At 40.7% G+C, this 22,926-nt stretch overlaps 1 protein-coding gene across 1 annotated transcript in view; it reads right to left on the bottom strand.

The window, feature by feature from the left end:
* The window catches only part of SORCS3 (sortilin related VPS10 domain containing receptor 3), a 577,834-nt gene that overhangs the window by 259,388 nt on the left and 295,520 nt on the right, over positions 1–22,926 (bottom strand). Inside the window, exon 4 of the mRNA XM_035028663.1 lies at positions 19,717–19,875. Within this exon, the coding sequence (XP_034884554.1) occupies positions 19,717–19,875 (159 nt within the window). The remainder of the gene's footprint in view (positions 1–19,716; positions 19,876–22,926) is intronic.

Here is a 22,926-nt window from a genome sequence, read left to right as displayed (position 1 = left end):
GTAATTAGAGAACATGGACCCTGATGAATTGCAAATGGAGTCAGAAGCCCAGCTTGTGGCTTAATGAGCAAAGACAGCCCAGTCAAAGACGTCCACACTCCATATTAATCAATGACTGACAATTTCTGCTGGGAAAATGTCCTCAATGATATATGGTCCAATTAGCCAACTTATTACCCGGTCGGCCTCTTTTGCCTGAGACCTCTGGCCTTTCAAGTTCTGAGTCTGGACAACTAGGCATTAAGGGGACTGAAGTTCCAAAGAATCTTGGCAGATAACTTCACCCAAGAGAACATACCTCCTGAAGTCTTAGAGAAGTTAAAATTCAAAGTAGCAAAAGAAGAGGTGATTTAAAAGGAAGCAAATAACTGCCCTAAGGAGAAGAAAATCAAAGTTAGCTCAGTCAGTTCAGACACCAAATCATATGAAAAGTGGTGTCATCTACTTAGCTGTGGAGCCTGGCAGCAGGCAGAACTGATTTCTGCCAAGCAGAGATGTCACATTGAGGAGGGACTTAGCATATCCATAACACCTTCTCCCACAGGACTCTCACAACACACCTATGAGCTCTCCATCGTTATTCTCATTCTACAGAAAATGAAGCAGGCTCAGAGAGGCTAAGGCATCCACTCAAGGTAACACATCTGGAAGAAGAGAAGCATAGGATGAAATCTAGGATTTTTGAGTCCAAGTCCAATTCTCTTCCCAGAGCCTAGTACTACTTTTCTCTCAAGGAGGCCCATTTTCAGCTGCATATTAACTATGAGGTGTTCTCTAAAGTACTGATTCTTCTCAACTGAGCCTCTTTCTTCATAACTGACCTGTCACCAAGTATGCATTGGGCATACTTGTACATAAGTACACTTAGCAGGTTCCTTTTTTTGGTGAAATCCCCTCATCCTCTAAACTCAGATCCCTCCCTCCGCCAATATTCTTCAGTCTTCAAAGACCCTTCCCCGCTGGTGACTTCAGATAGTTCCTAAGGTTCCAATGGCACCGGATGCAATAAACAGTTCATGACTTTTTACCTCACACCAGACTGAGCTACTTCAGGGAAGGTCTGAGTCTAATTCATCATTATAGCCACACAAACACTGCATACAATTATTTAAACCCTTCAAGTCCTCAATGAAGGTTTGCAGAATGGAAAGGTAGGCTCTGGCATGAAGAAATCAGGGTCTCACTACAGAGTCAAGATGTACACATGAAACAAATGTGGAAGAATGGGAAATGATTAAAGGCTAAACTGTGTCCCGGATTTTAACTGCTATAGAGCTAATCTCCAAGGGACAGTCCCCAGAAAACAAAAAACACACATCTATATCTCCCGCGTCCTCAATCTCTGATGTGCCTTCTCCTTTCAAGGACTGGAAGCATCCACAAAGGGCTGTTTCCAATGACTACAATAGAGGGGTGTTTGAGTCAGGTTATCACCTGGTCTGAAATGGACTTCTTTATTGGGATAAGACCATTGATGGGAAGGTCAAGTCTCATACCAGAGAAACAGAGTCAGAGAAAAATGTTCGCATCTGAAATTCTGAAACAAATTGGAGGTTCACATGAAATTGATTAAAGACAAAATTGAAGTTCTCTTTAGTTTTTTTAATGGTTAGTTCATGGTCAAGAAATGACTTATTCATATAACCATTGTTATTTTAAATAGACAGTGCACCACCCTCTACATGGACTGTGTTAAAAAGAAAAGAAATAGGGTGCCTGGGTAGCTCAGTTGTTAAGCGTCTGCCTTCGGCTCAGGACACGATCCCAGGGTCCTGGGATCAAGCCCCACGTCAGGCTCCTTGCTCAGCGGGAAGCCTGCTTCTCCCTCTCTCACTCCCCCTGCTTGTGTTCCCTCTCTCACTGTGTCTCTCTCTGTCGAATAAAATCTTAAAAAAAAAAAAAAAGAATTTCTCATCTGTAACACAATAAAGCACAAACTCCCTAGGTTAATACCAAATCCACCTCCCACCCAGGCTGACCACAGATTCATTTTCTGACCATACTTCCTATTACTCCCCATCATGCACTCTGTGCCCCAGCCAAATTAAAGTACTCGCTAATCTTAGCTATACTCCCCTTTCCCTGCCTTCCTACATTTACTTAGGCCGCCTTTTGCACTGTGGAGATTATCTTCTCCATGTACTAATCTGACAACTTTCCCAGGAACCATGCCCCCAAAAGCCACTTTTTTTCATCTTCCACTGTACTGTCTCAATCTCTCCACACTGAACTAAAGTACACAATGAGATGTGAGGGCAGAGGTTTGTACTTATTTGACATTTTAAAATCACACTTTAGTAGTAAGAATTTTTTTCTACTATTAATTCTTGATTCTCAAAGTCTCTCTAATGGTTTCAAAATACTTTTTCACACATTAGGTAATTTTCATACTTCTCTGAAACTAGTCAAAATAGTTCCATTTTATGAGTGAAGAGTTACAATAAATGTAGTCAGTCACAAAGGACCAGAATATGGCCGATTTTGGTAAGTGCTCCATATGCACTTAAGAATGTGTGTTCTGCTTTTTTTGGGTGAAGTGTTCTATCAGAATCGATTAGGTCAAGTTAGTTGATTTGTGTTGTTCGATTCTTCCACATCCTTACTGATTTTTCCTTCTACTTGTTCTAAAAGTACCAACAAAGATTAAAGTACTGAATTTTGAATATCATTTTTTTCAAATCACACTTATAATGTTTAGGGATAGGTCTGGAAAAAGAAGTATAAGATCTAGAAACTAAAAACTATAAAATATCACTGAGTTACATTAAAGGAAACCTAAATAAATGGAGAGATATAATGTGGCCATGAAATAGAAGACTCAACATTTGTAAAATGTCATTGTTCTCTGATTGATCTATTGACTTGACCTAATCTCAATAAAAATTCCAGAAGGCTTTTCTGGAGGGTAGAAATTGACAAGTTGATTCTCAAATTCATATGGGAATGCAAATTACCTAGAATGATGAAGAGAACTTTCATAAAGAAAAACTGGGAAGACTTAACACTCCTGGACATCAAGACTTTTATAAACTACGATAATCAAGATGAAGTAGTATTGGTGTCAAGACAGAACACTAGATGAATGGAACAGAACAGAGTCCAGGAAAATACCTGCATGTATATGGACAATTGATTTCTGACAAAAATGCAGATACGTAATAATAATAAACTTTGTCTCATACCTCACACCATATATAAATTTAACTCAAAATAGATCGTAGTTCTGAATATAAAACATCTAGAAATGAGCAGTAGAAAAAAAAATCCTTGTGACCTTGACTTAGGCAAAGATTTCTTAGATAGGACACCAAAAGCATGATCCAAAAATAAATAATTGACAAATTACACTTCATCAAAATTACAAACTTCTCTTCATTGAAAGACACTGTTAAGAGAATTAAAAGACAAGCTATGGTAGCAGAGAAAATATCTGCAAACCACATATATGATAAAGGACTTTTTATCCAGAATATAGAAGAGCTTTCAACACTCAATAATAACACAAAAACAATTTTTCAGTGGGCAAAATATTTACCCAGAGACTTCACTAAAGAAAATATATAGATAGTAATTAAGCACATGAAAAAATGCTCCTAACAGCTAAGTTACTAAGAGAATGAAAATTAAACTCACAATGAGATACAACTCCACGCTTATTAGAATCTAGGCTAAAACTGAAAAGACAGACCATAATGAGTATTAATAAGGATGTACAGCACCTGCACATCTCATGTATTCCTTGTGGAAGTGTAAAATGGTACAACCACTTTGGAATATAGTTTGCCATTTTCATAAAAATTGGAAGCTACCTGTACCATATGACTCAGTCACTTCACCACTCGGTATTTGCCCAACAGAAGTCAGAGCATATAGCCATAGAAACACTTGCACAAGAATGGTCACAGCAGCTTTATGTGTAATAGCCAAAACCTAAATTCAAACCAAAGTCCATTCATGGGCGAATAAATAAACCAATGTTGGTATATCCATAAAATGGAATGTTACGCAGCAAATAAATACTCATAGAGCAACATGGATGAATGTCAAAATAATTATGGTAAGAGAAAAAAGCCATGCAAAAAATTGAGTATACTTTTATAAAATCTCTACAGAATGCAAACTCTTTTATAGTGATCATGCGCAAATCCCCATCTATGACTATGGTGGCAGTGGGGTAATGAAGAAGGGTGGGAAGAAGGAATTATGAAGGGGCACAAGGAAACTCTGGAGTGGGGGTGGGTGATGGATATGCTCATTTTCTTGACTGTAGTTATGGCTGCATGGGTATATTCATGTCAACACTTGTCCAATGTGTACATTTTAACTTGAGCAGTTATTGAATGTCAATTATGCTTTGATACAGTTTTTACAGAACTCTGAAAGCAACTAGGGGCACCTGGATGGCTCAGTGGGTTGAGCATCTGACTCTTGATTTTGGCTCAGGTCATGATCTCAGGGTTGTGAGATTAAGCCCTGTGGCAAGCTCCAGGCAGGGCATGGAGCCTGCTTAAGATTCTCTCTCTCCCTCTCCCTCTGCCCTTCCCCATCACTCTCTCTCTCTCTTGCTCTTAAAAAAAAAGAAACAAATCTGAAGACAACTCTTAATAGTGGCCTTAGCTTTATTTTAAATAATGTTTATGAGCACTTAAAAATGTTTAACCTCAAAAGAATATCTTAACTCTTTGAGTATAGCAATAATGTCAAACATTTCTGAGGCTAGGTCAGACCTCCTCCCCAGTACATGCTCTTGTAACAATCAATACTTCCATTTTGTAGCACTTGTCAGAACTGCCACCAATTACTAATTTGATCAATGGTTCTCCTTCCATGACCACAGAGCTAGTATCAGTACCCTTCATTACTGAATCCCTAGGTCCTTGCACCTAGTAAGTTCTCAGCAAATACTTGTTGAATATAATATCCTTGACCTGGGATCTGTGTGATAGAAAGCAGGTTGTTGATATTTTCAATAACATACACTTAAAGCAAAGAAATGGTTTTTGCTCTCTATGCTTTTCATTTTCCCATTTATCTTACCATTTTTTCACTTGAGAAAAAGTGTTTTTCAGTATTTTAAAAACATGAATCTGCTGGGGTTTGTTAGACTCTGGCCTCTGTTAGTAAGTTACCGGGAAGTAAAAAAGCCAAACATTGTGGCATAATTTCAGTGATTTTTAATGACTGATGGTGTGATACCACCCATGGAGATCACACAATAATATCAGCTTTTTACCTGACGATTAAACTGGCACAGTCAGCATCAAAAAAGGGAAAGAGACCATATAAACCTAAGGGTAGACAGATTATATCACAAGTAATGATCTACTCGTGAAACCTGAAAGCTCCCTCCGGGGCTTGGAGCCTCTGGGCTAGAAGGTTTCCGAGATCATCGGGCCTGATAGACGCGGGAGAGTGGATTCCTCAGCCACCTTCCCACATCTTAATTATGAAAACATTCAAGCTCAATATCAGTACAACAGTATTTGAAGAAAGGAAAGTTAATATATCTTTTTACCCTCACTCATTCCCCAGCTGCCTATTACAAAGCTTCTAGATTACAACCTCTGGTATCTCTACCAAGCACTTTAAATTAAAAAGTCTCCATTTTAAAGAGCCTTGTTTCAATTACTTAGACAGCTACTGCTGGCCTCCGGCACTCTGAGCAGCCGAGGGAGGCAATGGGGTAAAATGTCAGAAAAGCAGCTAACGGGAAAAGCGACCACAAAGGAAGGTCATTATTGCCTCCATGGTACACCTTGGCAGGCATGCCTACTGGGGCCTCCCCTCTACCACTCTGTGCTTTTGAGAAACAGGCATCTCCTTTGTCAGGAAGGAAACATGCTGTGGGCATAGCTCTCGGCCTTAGATATTTTTTCAGGCAATCAGACTATCAGATGGATGGTGTCCTTTGGGCTCTTGTCATGGTCAGAGTCATCAGGCACTCTTCCTCCCTGTGACCTGATGCAGTCACAAAGTCTGCTTCTATTTTCAAATCACTCTATCATTTGTCCCCTTTCTTTTCAACCGCACAATTATTACCTTAATCTAAGTCCTATTTATCTCTTGTCCAGGGACAATTTAAGATCGTTGCATGTTGTAAACACTGAGAAAAACATTAGTCCCTCCATCTCTTAGGTATTCATAAAACGTAGAACCATAAAATAAAAAGCTTTCCATATGCTGAAGTGAATAGCTTCTTTCCAGACTTTTCTCAAAAATCTAAGTAAGTTAATTACTTTTTCACAGACAATCTTGGCCAGGGAAAGCTTTCTCTAGAAAGTCATATCTGTACCAGGTTTTAGGACTAGCTAGATGAAGAAGGGGAATAGGTCTCCCAGAGGGAAGCGCATGTGCCAAGGCATTCTGGTATGAAAGAGGAGGGTGCTTTCCATGTGGCATGAGTTAAGGAAAGAGGGGTAGGAAGTCAGACAGGAAACTGTGATGGTCTATGTACTAAGCTAAATTTATCCTCCAAACCACAGGGAAGTCAACGATAAATTTTAAGAACAAACTGATGGTTGCCAAAGGGGAGGAGGGGGAGGGAGTTGGGTAAAATGGGTGAAGAGGAGAGGGAGATACAGGTCTCCAGTTATAAAATGAGTAAGTCACAGAAATAAACACACAGCATAAGGAATACAGTCAATGATATTGTGATAGCGATGTAATGGGACAGATGGTAGCTACACTTGTGGTGAACATGGCATAATGTATAAACTTGTCAAATCACAAAGTTGTACACCTGAAACTAATGTAATGTCATTTGTCAACTATACTCAAAAAAGAAGAAGAAAAAGGAAGAGGAGGAGGTGGTGGAGGAGAGGAAGGAGAAGGAGGAGGAGAAGGAGAGGAAGAGGAGGAGGAAGAGGAAGATCTGTAACACATTAAGGTCAACCAAACCTCTTTCTGTAACTTCTGGCAAATCTGAGATCTACTGACATTTTCAAGTGCAAAGAAAGAATAAAAATAAAATACCAAAATAAAACCAAACTAAACAAATCTAGATTACACAAGCACATAGCCATGATTCTAAAGGATAAGTTTCCATCTCAGACTTCTTTCAGACTCTGTTCCCTCAAAGTTCTTCTCAGTGGTCTCCTTGGCCTGGGCACCATCTTTTCTGTTATGCCCTCTATGATCTCCTAACTTGATCCAGAGTCAAGCCCAAAGGTCAATTTGAAACCTTCCTGACCAGTCTCAGGACCTCTCATGTGGCTCTGATTTCCATCTTAGGGATAAGTCCCACCCTCACTTCATTATCCCCCCACCCCCATTGCAAATCCTTCCTGGTGGATGGTTCCATTCCACATGTCTCAGGAACATCTCAGGCTACAAAGCAGGAAGGGACTCCTACTCTCCCCTCATACAGGACAGTAGAGACCCAAAGCTCAATAAGATTTCCATCACTCACCAACCTTGACATATGTATAGGTTATGGGTGGACTGTGTTCCCTCCAAATTCATATGTTGAAGTCCTCACCCCCAGTACCTTAGGATGTAACTGTATTTGGAGACAGGCCATTTAAAGAGTTAGTTAAGTTAAAATGAGGTTATTAGGGTGGGCCCTAATACACTATGACTGGTCATAAGTAGCACTTAAGAAGTGGAGATTAGGACATAGATACACACAGAGGGAAGACCATGTAAAGAAGCAGAAAGAAGATGGCCATCCATAAGGCAAGGAGAGAGACCTCAGAAGAAACCAATCCTGCTGACAACTTGATCTCAAACTTCTAGCTTCCAGAACCATGAGACCTTATATTTCTATTGTTTAATCCACCTAGTCTATGATACTCATTAGGGCAGGCCTAGCAAAATAATACAATATGTGACAAGACAAAGAACTTTTCTTTTTTTCCACCAGAATTCCTCTGAGAAGGACCTCTTCTTACTTCAGGACTTCATGGATCAATGTAAAGAGGAGTCAAAGTATAGCCTGGATGGCCTGAGTCTGGGTCTGTATGCCTGGGCATCCAAGAAGTAGGTGCAGACAAGCTGAGGATTTTGTCTGCTGTGGGACAGAAGACCTACTGAGGCTGCGGGCAGGGTCAGTGAAGGTATCAGTTTCCTAACACTGCTATAACAAATTACCACAAACCTAGTGGCTGAAGACAACACAAATTTATTATTTTTTAATAATTTATAGAATATAAATTTAATTTATAAATATAAATAGAATTTATAGAATATAAATTACAATATTTTCTGGAGGTCAGAAATCTGAAATCAGTCTCAGGTTAAAATCAAGGTATCCATGTGGCTGTAATTCCTTTCGGAGGCTCCAGGGGAGAATCCATTTCCTTGTCTTTTCCAGCTTCTAGAGGCCACCTGCATTCCCTGCCCTCCTGGCACCATCTTTAAAGAACATCACTCCAATTTCTGTTTCCACTGTCATATTTCTTTGACTCTCCCTTTTCTGTCCTCCTCTTATAAGAATAACCCTTGTGATTACCCTGGGTTCACCTGGGTAATCCAGGATTCTCTCTCCATCTCAAGGTCTTTGACTTAATCACATATGCCCAGCCCCTCCTGCCCTGTAGGGAATTGTTCTGGGGATTCAGAAGTGGACATCATTGGGGGAGGGGGCATCATTCAGCTTCTGGTTTTCCTCACCAGAGGGTGGTATGACAGAGGAGAGACTAGGGACATAGAAATGTTCAAGGGAATTTCCTGAGTGGAAACCTATGTGCTACCATCCTTGACACCAGAATTCTTCAGCTACCATCACCTAATCACAAAATGCTTAGCAGAGTTGGTTCTAGATTCCCCCCCCACACACACCCCAGGAGCAGTCAATGACCCAAGAATTAAGTAGTTATTTTGGGAGATGGTATGGGAATAGAGAAATTATCCAGGCAATGGAAGGCAGTCAATACATGGTATATTATAAAGCCAGCTAATTCTGTGGGCAACTAAAGCTTACCTGCAATGGAAAATTCTGGAAAAAAAGTGTATAACACTTGGCTCAGAGTTGTCCCATGGGAGAGGTGAGGGAACAAGAGGATCTATACACCACATTCTGTTGGTCACTGGCTGAGGGCCGCTCCCACATGTTGGCTCCCTGGCCCTTCTACTGCATAATGGGCAGAGGAGTGGGGTAGGCTCTAGAGGGTCTGGAGACAGGCTTCCAGCAAAGAAATGCAAATCCTAGCAATCAGACATCAGTGGGAGCACACTACAGTGGAAATACCAAATGCATATGGACAGGACATCAACAGTGTCTGTTAAAATTAAATTAGACCAATGACAAGGCTGAGTTTTGCATCCTCATTGATGTGGGGTTGAAACAGTCCATAAACATGAGGTAACAGCTGACATCTGGAATACATGGAGAATAAATATCAACAGAGCAGTGGCATATCCGTGCTTGTCTTATACCTGATGCATCCAGGACCGCCATTATGGCAACTCATTCTGTAAACTTCTACACAAAATCCAGCCTCGAACTCCTTGCTATCTGGCTCCAGCTCAGGACTTCTGCAGAGTCCTGTTTCCAGCATTTTCCTGGTCTCCAGCCAGTTTCCCCCCTCCTCTCCCACTCCCACCACATTTGGCTTAGACAGAACATCAATCTGCACTGCCACACATCTCTATTGCTCTTTTGAGTAGATGAAAATATATTGGATAGAGTTTCGCTCCACCTACTACTTCCTCCCTTGATTAAAAAAGAAAATTAAAAAAGAAATGACAAAAAGGAAAATCTCCAACTGTTATTTGCTCCTTTCATTTCACTCCTAGTCCTCAGCCCTTCTTCTCTACCCCCAGCCAGAAATCAGGCACTTTGGGAGTTTCCATGGCCATGTGCATGAGGACAATATGCATGTGGGTACTTTTAAGTAAGAAGTCAATGTTCTAGAATTTAATTTTCTCCTCTCACATTAAACCTGCCATTCTTCACATAATCGGAGTGATGAATGCAGAGTCTGACTTCGTCTTCCTGACATTAATACCCATCAGGACTTCAAATGCAAACAATTGTGACATTCGACTTTATAAAAATTACCAAGTGCACCAACTCCGCTTAATTAAACCATTTAAAAGTTGCTTTTGTTACATTTAATGAATGATATATTATACTGCAATGAAACATGCAGCAATACAAATACTTCACAATGCTTCCAATTAAGACTCACTTCACTTATGCCAATTGACAACACAAGTGTTCCACACTTCATTCAGTTTGTGCATTTTAAATGAACTGGTTAGTGAGAAGGGTGCTTCTGCGCTAATGAGTTTTGTAATCAAGGCATCTATTTTAATTTCAAATTGACTAGATTGGGGGAAATTGCTAGACTAAATGACTGGTACTAATTAGGATTATAAAAATATTCATCATGCCATGGAATTAACATGGGGGTCTGATTTTCCTACATTTGCATATTGCTTGAGTTTTGGGGGAAAAAATCTTGACAAATTGTCTTCTCTTTAGTAAATTGAACAAACACTATATCTGTTTTAGCCCTTCTTTTCATTTAAAGCATAATACATATTCATGATTTGTAAATGAAGTTAAATGATTTCAACTTCTATCTTCATTACCATATTAAAGATGCTGTCTCCATAAACTTCCTTAAAAAACTTCAAATCATAGTATTACCTACTTAAATGGCAAACTCTTTGGTTTAATCTACATATTAACCCACATGTTGGAACAAATTGATGGGCAAAGAGAGCAAAAATAGACAAAACCTGAAAAGAAAACACAACTGCCTTCTTTATTTTTCTGCTGGAGGCAGAATTAATTAGTCCTTTGGCCTAACATCAGTAAGCAGTTTGATGGCTTCTGGCCTCAAGGTCCCATCCTGGAAAGTGCCATCAGCTGAGGGATGTGACAGAAGAACCACTGGATTCATCCAAAGGTCAAGTCTTGGCATGGCTGATTTTGTGGTCTCATTATTACAGCGTTTTCTGGGGCTGGGATTCAGTGTGAAGTGGCCTATATGTGTTTCTGCCCAGATGTGGTGGTAAGTCTGTTTATCCACTAGGGAGAGTGAGGTGTGGTGGTGACTCGTAGTGGGGGATCTCAGGAAAGCCTAGGATAGAGAACAGGCCAAGCCCCCAACTGGCTACGTGACCTTGGGCAAGTTAACATTGCTCTCAAGAGTCATACGCTCACATGTATCTTGGAAATAATACTATCCACCTTGCAGACTCCTACGAGAATTCAATATAATAATGTACATAAAAGCATTTTTCTCCATTTCTGAGAAGCACCTATATGTCCAGTGCTGAATAATATAACATGGGCATGTAAGAGTTACTCAGCACAGACCTTAATTCACTGCATATATCTCCACCCCTTGGCTCCAGAGTATCTGCTTCCATTACAGCTGTCAAATCAAATAACCAAATACTAATTCAATTTTGGGGTATAGTCGCAAAATTCATCTGAAAAACTACCAGAATAAATCACTTCCTTAACATCTATGTATAGTGGATGCTTCTACATAATAAAACCTATATCTATCACTGAGTTGTAAATAATATAGATTGAGATTATATCCAACAAGAGTACAATTTTTGTTAGGAGAAAATACATAATTTCTAGAGTTTCCCGCCTTAAAAGGGACCAGAGTGAAAAACAAAGCTGAAGAAAAGAGAAATCTCAGATTCAATGTCCTCCGAGTTCAGGGCAATTTCCCTCTGCACCACACTGCCTCTTGAAAAGGTATATAAATAATGATTTGAGACAATTTTACCTAAAGTGACCCTAATCACACCTAAAATGTTTTTTAAGAGCACTATCTTGTACCTAGGGATGAACATAAGCTATTTAAAGTAGATTACTTTGGGGCACCTGGGTGGCTCAGTTGGTTGAGGGACTGCCTTCGGCTCAGGTCATGATCCTGGAGTTCCGGGATCAAGTCCCGCATCGGGCTTCCTGCTCGGCAGGGAGTCTGCTTCTCCCTCTGACCCTCCTCCCTCTCATGCTCTCTCTCTCTCATTCTCTGTCTCTCAAGTAAATAAATAAAAAATCTTAAAAAATAAAATAAAATAAAGTAGATTACTTTTCAGAATTTTTTCAGTTATAAAAGTAATCTAATGAAATAGAAAACTTAGAAAACAAATGGTATGGGAAAAAACCCATAAACATAATTCCATCATCTGAAGAGAACCCAGGAAATATTTGGCAATATTCCAGACTCCATTCCTTTTAACGTTTTTCTCCTTCCCTCCCTCTTTGCTTCCTTTCTTCCTCCCTTTGTCTTATTTTTTGCATATCTGTATTCAAACAGCACTACTTTACTTAACATGTCTCATGCATGTGTGTGTGTATATGTATATATATAATGCATGTAATATGAGATATACATGTATCAAATAGGAACTAATGTGTATTCATGTTGTCACCTGGTCATCACAACCACCATTTTGTTGGCTGCATAATATTCTGGCATAAAGTCTCTTAATGTTAGACATTAAGTTTCTACGCAGTTTTTCCCATTATGAATGACTGTGATAAACATCATCATACCTAAAACTTTGTGGCATTTGGTATTATTCTCTTGGTACAGTCTCAGAACTGGAGTAACTGAATCGCTGGATCAAAGTTATGATATGTATGTCTCCTTTTTTTAATATTTATTTATTTATTTATTTGAGAGAGAGAGCACATGTACACACACGTGCCAGGTGGGGGGAGGGGCAGAGGGAGAAGGAGAATCTCCAGCAGACTCCCAGCTGAACGAGGAGCCCAGTATAGGGCTCGATCCCACAACTTTGGGATCATTACCTGAGCTAAAATCCAGAGTCGGACGCTTAACTGACAGAGCCACCCAGGCGCCCCTGTGTATGTATCCTAATACACATTGCCGAGGTATCTTCCAGGAAGGCAAACTCATTTGCATGGCTATAAATATTATGTCAGAATATGGGTTTTGCCTCAATTTTGCCCCAGTCAGGGTCATTTGTAATGGCATGCAGCTGATTTCTGGCTAAACTGGTAAAGGAATAGACAAAGATGAATTCCTTAGAAGAAAAGTTAGAAGTCAGCAGGTTAGGGAAATGACAGAGAAGGAGAATTTAAAAATATTAACTTTAGAGAATTAGATTGAACCAAAGGCAATAATTCAATGATGTTGAGTAAGCCCGATTCATCCAGACCTTTTGTAAGGGAACTTTCAAAAAACTGTCCCTTTAAAATTAATTTCACAGGTTTCATTTTCAAAAATGTGTTCCTTTCTGTGTCATAAGGAGAATACCCAGTTTTAGGCAAAGTTGAGGAGAAACCCATATTCTGACATAGTTTTGATGGTCATGCAAATGAGTTTGCCTTCCTGGACGACACCTCAGCAATGTGTATCAGGAGACATACACAGGGGCACCTGGGTGGCTCAGTCGGTTAAGCATCCAACTCTTGATTTTGGCTCAGGTCATGCTCTGCATTCAGTGGGGAGTCTGCTTAAGGATTCTCTCTCCCTCTTCCTCTACCCGTCTCCCTGCTCGTTCTCTCTCTAAGTAAATAAATAAATCTTTAAAAAAATGACCCTGATTGATAGTGGCCCCATGAGGGTGGAGGATAATGACTGCACAGTGAAAAAGGGGATTCTGGGAAGCCAGTCATGTGCTCCTTTAATCAGAGTGCTAGTTTCACAGGTGAACTCAGTTTATGAAAATTCATCGAGCTCATGAGATGCACACTTTCCTATATGTATGTTACACCTTGCCTTAAAAGGTTTAGAGACTGACCCTGACTTTAAAAGGCCAGGTGCTGTCATACCAGGGTGAGTGGTCAAGATGGGGGCAGAGAATGGAGGCAAGATAGAAGGTATGGTCAGGTCAGGTAGACAGGTTCCTAAGTCTAGAGAGGCTTGTCAAGGAAGGGATAAGCAGAAGAAGTCCTGAGTCCAACAGGAAAACTAGAAATATAGGGTCAGAATTAGGGACACTAGGCAGCAGTATGAACACAAAGGATCAGGGCATGCGTGAAGACACGGTCACTCCATACAGGAAATGGGTGGAAGAAGGAAGAAAAGGCTCTGAAGCTGCTCCATGTCCTTCCCACCTGTGGCTACAGTCACCTCCTTCACCAAAATACTGTCTTGGCTGAATTTCTACCATGAGAGCATAATGGCTTTGGGAAAGGTATTGGGAAAAGGACACGAGTACCCTAGCTAATACATATATACGCTGCACCTTACATTAATTATTTTAACAAATGTTCTTTTCCCTGACAGAAATGTGTTAGCTTACCAAAATGGACACCTAGAAGGTAGAGATAGAGCACAGAAACTCTGGGACATGATACAGAGAAGCAGGTTTGGGAAGACAAAGGCCACCAGATCCATAATTTTGTTGAAGGTTGTTCCTTTGAGCTAATGTTCTCGTGAGCAAAGTTGCCATGGATGGAGATTTTTACTGCATGACCCTCACTGAATGCAAGTTAATATTATATGTTCAACTAGTTTTGTCATTCAGAACTCAGCTCAGGTAGATTAAGGGTAATATCTGAATAACACAGAGGTTGCTCCACCTCCTTGATAAAAAATAGGCCATTCTTGGCCCACTGTTTCTGTTTTCACCTCCATGAAAGTGGCCTCATGGAAACCAGGTTTCTATGGTGATGGAGATAGCACATCCCCCCTGTACTGACGAGATCTCTGGAAGAGCACAGTCAGCTTGCCATAGGTGAGTGGGGCTCTCAATTTTCTTTCTCTTAAATGATACACAAATGGTTTTATAGGCATGGAAGGGACCTAATGAAATTGCAATGTTTTTCTTTATTTTTAAAAAAGATTTTATTTATTTATTTGACAGAGAGAGACACAAGCGGGGGAGTGGGAGAGGGACAAGCAGGCTTCCTGCCCAGAAGGGAGCCCGATGCGGGGCTCGATCCCAGGACCTTGGAACCCTGACCTGAGCCGAAGGCAGACACTTAACAACTGAGCCACACAGGTGCCTCTGCAATGTTTTTCTTTAAATAGAAAGTGCCCTTCAGTAGTACTCTCATTCCATGGAGGATATGCTTCAAAACCACAGTCATCCCTGGTTAATCCCCAGCAGCTTTATCCCCACCAGGTGGGAGCTATAAAGCCTGTTTCTGCCAATGGCTACTGAGGAACGTTGTCATCACCTGCTAATCCTGGAGCTCTGAATACAATTACATTTCTAATCTGAGGGTTTACAGAAGAATACAAATGAAAGGAACAGCGTCATTTGTATCCAGCATTCCCGAAGTACGGGTTTAAACTTCCTTCTGAATTTTCAGGCCCTCCACAGTCCAGATACTCTAATTCGCCAGTACCTTGTTCATGCAGGACACAGCAGCCCCAGATAGGATTCAACCAGCAAAGCCTGCATGGAAGCACCATCACCTCTTCAGCTGTGGACTCTATTTGGCCAGTGACCATGCCCAAAACTGCATCAGCTCCTTAACCAGCCTGTCAATCTGTCAGCTACTGTTGAACTTGGCTGGTAGCAGGTGATCAAAAACAAAAAAACAAATCAACAAAAAAACACACATAGCGGCCCACTCCACCCAACTACTAGAACAGAAACCCTTCATTATGTGTGCTAGTGTTTCAGAAAGTGTTTTTTTACGTTGAAAATACTGTTAATTCTAGACCAGTCTAGGCCGGAAGTGTCTGAAAAACAAGAGAATCTGAAATCCCATGGAGTTCCTCATCTCTGATCTCCAAAGCCAGCTGTATCTGTTAAAGTTTCATGTTGCCAAGAAGATAAATGATAATAGAGAATTTTGTAACTCTACCTCTTCTGCAGAAAAATAGCTGTTTTCAACTGTCTCCTGCGGAAGACCCCTGTGCCAGGACGTATGCATCTGTGAATACATGAGCATGTACCCACTTTAAAAAAAACAAAAACAAATAAAAAATCAAACCAAGTCTCTTGTCAAAATAAGGGATGTTTAAAAATCCAGCTCTCTACAGGGATGAGAACAACACCTATCCATTTAGAGGACTGTAATATCCTCAAAACCTATCTCAAAGTCTTTTTTTAAGAATCTCAGTTTGAATAATAGTATTGAGCCCTCCAGCTAATCCAAAACATCACAGTGTAGTTTCAGTCATCAGTGAGGCCACAGCCTGATGGAAACAAAAGAGAATCCGGCCTCTTAAATAACTGTAAATATACAGCCCTTCAAAGACATTCTGGGGCTTTGATTCAGACAGAAGAGAGGCGTAGCTTTTCTTTTATTATTCCAATTTGATCAACCATAACCTATTACTTTTGCCAGTTGTTTCACAAAGATTCTTATAAAGCATTTCCCAAGATTCATATACCCAAGAAAGAATCTCTCATCTTCAGTAAGTACTGAGTTCTTTTATATTAAAATGAAAAGTGCCAGGAGAATCTATAGGACAGAAGAGGAGCAGGAATCAGGAAGCTCCTAGGATGGCCAGAATGGAAGGACTTGCTCAAAAGCCCAGGTCAAGCTGAACAGGAAACAGAATAACTTTGCTATATTGTGACACATCAAAATTGGAGAGCCATGGCCCTCCAAAGGGTCAAGTGCAAGGTGCATTTGTCCCTACCTCCCCACCGGTTTGCAGCTTTGGAAGTTGGGAGGCTTGGGTGATCTCCCACAGCCTGGCCTTGACCAGTACAAGGTAGGCACATTTCCTAGCTGACTCACAACCTGCCATCCAGGGTCTCAACTAACACAAAGTTATGAGCATGTCTCAATTTCTAGCTGCAATTTTGTTCTATCCAGAATGTATTTCCTTAATTCTCCAGCAGCGGCTTTACCGAGTGAGATCTCTTGGCAAGTCTCCTGCAGCTTTGAGGTAGCAATTTGGAAGGTAAAGCAATTGGATATTGTCCCTTTAAAATATCATTCAATTAGGTCTTTTGTAATACATACAACATAACGAGATAGCCTTACCAATTCTAAAGAAATTGCTAGTGCATTTCATCAAAGGCACAATAATGGAAACATCAATTCACTCCTCACCACAAACATCTCCCTTCGATGCTGCAGTTACCTTCCTACTCACACTTTTCATTTTCTCTAGAAGAAACCAGATGCCTCAATGCATGCACATCAGAGAAGGTTTCAGTCTGAAATAAGACATTTGTCTATCAATCTCAACTCTCCATCCGCTGCTGCATAGCATCCCTCTCCTTGACTCTAAACCAATAAATTAAAGAAAAACTCCTCTAAACCCTGGATGATGGAGGCTAGGTGTTTTATGCCAGTTCTGCAAAAGTTGCCAGGGGCATCGTCTGCCTCCTCACACCATTTATTTAGAAGAATGGCAGGGTACCAGTTAGAAACTTTATGGGCCTGAAGAACATTCAGCCACTTTATGCAAAAGATGTTAACAAGAAAGAGTACCTAAGGAATAATACATCCAGAAATGTGCAGTGTGATTAGGAAAATCCATCAACACCTACTGCCACATTTCCAAATATTTTTACTATGTAAAAAAGCAGCCACCAAGGCTGAAAGTATTTTGAATGCATTAAATCCACAAGACTACTTCATGAGCAATGCCCCAGATGTTCTCAGTGCCATGGAGATGAGGGAAAAGGATCCTCCTTCTGGATACACCCAAGGCATTCGCATTTGGTTTATCAACCTCTTGGCATGAGATGTCTAATCTAGCTTGTCTCTGTATAAATAAAAACATAGTTTAGGTTTTCTGAGTGTCATCTAAACAAATTACCATCCAGCCTTTAACAATAGCCAAAAAATTTATTTTTCAATATAGCTTCAAAATTCATAGCAATACGAAGCATCCAAACTCACAGACTACCTGACATTTGGCTAAGTCTTTCATACAATAGCCACTTGATGCCATGAAAGAAATGTATTTGCAATGGCTTTCGCTTTGCAAATGTCATGTGGCTGTCCTTAGGGGATTGCATTAAGCACCTGGCACCCACCATGAGGCTCCATTAATGAGAGATATAAAGGTTATGCTGAAATTATTGTTTAAAGGTGCTGACATCTCTCTCTCTCTCTCTCTCTCTCTCTCTCTCTCACACACACACACACACACACACACACACTCACATTTAAAATCACATATTCAAATATATACTGAGGAGCAACTGTATCAGGATTTAAGAGAGAAGAGAAGAAGCGAAGCTATTTCAATTAAGGTTAATCTGTGGATATCTCTACACAAGGCAGTGCTTATAATTATCTATTTTATCTATTTGCTTTCACTGATTGATTCCACAACATGATTACCTAATAGTTTGGCATCAAGCACTGTACTAAGGTTCTATACTAAGGAAATACAAAGAAGAATAATCTAAAGTCCCTTTTCTTAAGTATAAGTTGATCAGCTACAGCAGGCTTACCATAGCATTTATGTATCCATCCACTAATTTGTCCACCTCACAGATATTTACTGAGCACCTTTTAAGTACCAGGCACTGTGCTGGCCCCGGTGCAACATCCATGAGCAAAACCGGACGTGGTCCTGCCCTCCTGGAGCTTGTAGTCCAGTGAGGAACACAGATAATCCAAAGATCACATAAGTCAATGTAAAATCTCACCCGTGACAGGCCCTCTGGAGGGGAAGTGGATGGCACTATGGGAAAGAACACCACGGAGCATCTAACTTTGTCAGGGAGTTTAGGGGAAGACGTCCTGAGGAAGTGATACTAGATCTGAGATCTGACAGTGACAAAGTTGACTTCACGGAAGAAGATTTAGGCCCAGGAAAGGAGCCAGGAAGACAGCTGGGATGAAGAACTGAAAGAAGGACATTCAAGGGAACGTGGTAACGGTGAGTCAAGTCAGAGGAGGGACCAGCTAAGGAGGCCCTAGTAGATTCTACAGAGGACTGTGGTCTTTTTTCTGTGAACACGGAGAAAATGCAGAAATCCTAAGATCTACATTTGGGAAATAGATTGTTCAGGTTATAGTATAAACACTGGAAGAGGCTCTGGTCAATCCTCGAATGACAGATATAACCTAGATTTCAGTGGTGGTGGTAACAGAAGTCCATGGAATTACGAGATGGAGATAGAATGATAGGTTAGAGATGCTAGGTTAGGAATGAGGAAGTATTAAGGATACCTCCTAGGTCTCTGACTTTTGCAACCAAATGGATACAATTAGGGAAGACTGGAAGAGAACCAGCTATGTTGGAGGGAGAGCAGATGTCCATTTTTGGAATCCACTGAATCAAGAGGCTTCTGAGACATACAAGAGACAGGGTCAAGTACACAGCTGGATAAATGGATCTTGAGCTCGAAGAGGAGGACTTATTTTAGAAAACAACAAAATGGACGAGTTTGAGACTTCCCTTCCTTTGCTAAACTACAAAAATGGTATATTCAAATTTTACCAAATCAACGCAGCATGGTATGCTGGAATATTCCCTAGACTTGGAATCTGACAACATTCATTCCAGCTGTGGCTCTTCCAACTACCGGCTGGGCAGGCTTGAACAAACACCTTAGTCCTTCGGCACCTTCGTTTACTACAATCACTATAAAATTACTATGAATACACTTTTCCTACTTGCTTCACAGGGTTGTTTTAAAGGTCAAATGAGTAAAATTATAGAGGAAACCATCTTAAGCCTATGAAATGATGCACAGCACTGCCAATAATAGAGCTGCTTGCATAGTTTGATACTAAAGAGCAGAAAAGATAGTTCGTTGCTACAGACAAAATGAACCCGGCTGGAATGATGAAACGTCACTGAATCCCCTCCAACATCTGGACTAAGTAAACAAGTGCTTTTCACCAGGTGGTACCTGGGTGACAAGATGTGAATAAAGACAGTGTTTGTTCACCTTTTGATCCAGACTGTAGGCCAGCACCCAGTCCTCCTGCTTGGGATGGAAGAGCAGACTCTGGATGTAGAAAGTGAGCCGGTATTTCTGATAGGTGGCCCCCTCATCTGAGCTGATTAATATGCTGCTCTCCATTTCAGGATCACTAAGAAGCATGATCTAAAGAAAGAAGAGGAGAGAAAATACAGATGGAGTTAGCATGAGAGAATAAATACAAGAAATTAAAGCATAAATATAAAGTCATCTGTATTTGTATATCACAGCACAGAAAGGGGCATGTGGGTCTCTATATGAAATATTGGCATTTTTTCCCTGATTTAGCCCTTTGTTGCTGAATGGAGCTAAAATATTATGCATGGTTAGGTGTGCATACAAATGAGGCTTCATTTTGTGATGTCCATCTTATAGGTAGTTTCATTGTTGATGTTCATCTTTTAAGTAGCAAGAGCATATTCTTATGCTCCTCTGTCCCCTGACCTTGAGACCATCACACAAGCCCTCTGCCCCTCCCCCTCCCTCAATTCTCCAGGGCACTCTTCATCACACCATTGTTCTTACGTGCCCTTTAGTCTTAAAAGGATCTCCCTCTTATCCCACTGTTTGTTTTGTTCTTTCTGAATGAATTGTTTGAGTGATTTAATTGACTTAAGTGGTTTCAATGATTACTTTGTTCTAGATACTTTCCAAAGCCCACATCCCCAAAGGCCCCTGGGGCAAAGACTGCTGCTCAATAAAGTGCATCATCCCTAAGCCAAAGGGACAGAATGGTGTAGTAGAAAGGCTTTGGCATCCAAGGGAGCAGATTCAAACTCAACGCTTCTCTGTTCATCTTGGGTCACCTTGGAAACCTACTTAACTCTAGAGGCCTCAGTTTCCACAATAATTTCAGTAGCACGATATCCGAACATGGCTTTGACAGTTGGCATAACATACAGTCTTACAAGTGATCGCTCTAATTATCATTGACCTTTCAGTACTTAACGTAAAAGCCCCCTCCCATCAGCGCAGATTGGCTTCTACTTATAGTACCTCGAAGACATTGATCTCACTAACCCTGTGACTGACTTTCCAGTATTTAATCCAACAGACACTTAGACGCTCAGACCTTTCCCGCAGTTGAACTCTTGACAGTCTTCGATACCAATGGCAATTCCATCCTCCTTTCAGCATTCCCTTCCAGGGGCTTCCATAACATCAAGTTCATCTTGTCTTCCTTTTCATCTGTTTTGAATACTCAACCTTCTCTGATCTCCTTATAATAATGACCATGGCTAAACCCTCAGCGTAGACCCCTTTTCTTTTTATTCAATGCACTGTTCCTCAGTGACTTCTTCCAAGCTTTATTTTTTTCAATTGCCATCTTTCTGGGACAACTCAAAAATTCAATCTGGACCTGAGGTCTCCTCTCAGTCTCAGACTCAGCTTCCTGGCAGAATCTTCTATTTGGATGTCCACAAACACCTCAAACTCACCATGCCCCACAATGTACCTGATCCCAGTCCTATCCCTTTCCCATCATGTCCTGCCTGCCTCAGTTCGTGTTTCCACCAACAGTTCAATACAAAGCCAAAAACCCGAGATTCATCCTTGACTCTGCTTTCCCACTCGCCTCTCAAAATACCCATGTATTTTACCGATTAATTAGCTCTAAAACCAAATCCATTCTCTTCCTGCTATTGTAACTGCCCTAGTCCAAAACGTGATAATCTCTACACTGGATTACTGTAAAATACCCCTAGCCAATCACAGTGCTGTCCCCACTTGCCCCCCATCCACTTTGTCACACTGTGGCCAGAACAACTATCCTATAATACAAATCTGATTCCAACATCCCCCTACATAAAACCACCCGATGGCTTATCATTGATCTTCCTATATTCTAAAACCCTTGAAACGGCCTAGCAAACTCTGCCCCCTGCTTTTGTCTCTGGCTTCATCAGCACCACAGCCCTTTTGACCTTTATTATCCAGAGAGACCCAGCTTCTTTGAGTTCCTCGTGTTTGCTGAGTGACTGAGCAAATGAGCTTATTCCCTCTTCAGAGTTATTTCCTGTCTTTCGCTCTACTCCCACCAGTCAATAGGGCTACTTCGACACGTGGTCTGAGCCGCAGGGCCCAAAGCACAAAACGAAGCCAAAACCATTCCCAAACCTTATAAAATAAAATCATTAAATAGCAGGATTTTTAAAATGTTACCCATAGCATATATTACTATTACAAAGTAAACTTTAAAACAGATTCAATCCCTTTAGCTGCAAAGATTCATAGTCCTTTTCCTCTTTTACTCCTTTATAGCTTCCAAGACAAGCCTACTTTCTTTTTCTCAAATATTTGCTTTGGCTTCATTGAAATAAGTTATTACTAGTTATCAGCAAATTTTTAAGGAATGGATGCAGTATAATATTTTTTTTTTCATTCATATGTGAATAACCTAGGGGAAACGTTCTGAGGTGGATTTTTCATAGACAAAATAGCTTCACCTCCCTTGGCAACGTGAAGGGGTAGGGGCAGCAGATAAAAGCCCCCCTGCTGCCCTTGAGAACACCTCAGAGGCTGCATCCACGCTCCTCGTGAAGTCTGAGAGGACAAATACATTGAGGAAGAATGAAGCTTTCCTCACCACCCTGACTTGCTTCCCACCACGTGCTGGTGGGCTACGAAACAGGCAATGAAATCATTTTTCCCCTAGTACAGAGAAATTAAACTGCTTATTTTATGCAGGTATAAAGAAGCTTCATGCCTATGATTTTAATTAGAAGATAAGACCAACATCATAAATGGACTTTATTTTATATACCGTGAGTTACTATATACTGAATAAGGGTTCCCATCAAATATCTAGTGCAATGTAGTCTCTTCCCCCAGCAGTTTCCTTCTGGGTGCACACACACACACACACACTTGCACACACACATTTATCCACACACACATACAGCGATGCTACATACAGGAGCACACACACGTACATTAATGAATTCATACACGAGGCATATTGACACTGCATGGTGGTTTTAGAGAGCTTTTGTTGGAAGAGCACATTTTTATTGCAACCTTTCTCCGACATTCTCATCAGAAACCCTTTCATACACTTTGATATCACTGGCAGTGTCTGTATTCAATCCCAGTTTCTGAGAAGAATGAAATGAAGGGAAACAGAAACCTGTACGTTCTGGATCTCGCTTCTGTGCTGGGCACCTCACCAGATACTTT

Source organism: Mirounga leonina, unplaced genomic scaffold (assembly GCF_011800145.1).
Source record: "Mirounga leonina isolate KUSES-001 unplaced genomic scaffold, KU_Mleo_1.0 Mir_114, whole genome shotgun sequence".
Taxonomy (NCBI): domain Eukaryota; kingdom Metazoa; phylum Chordata; class Mammalia; order Carnivora; family Phocidae; genus Mirounga; species Mirounga leonina.
Note: the sequence above shows the minus strand (reverse complement) of the source record. Positions and strands in the feature narration are given on the sequence as shown.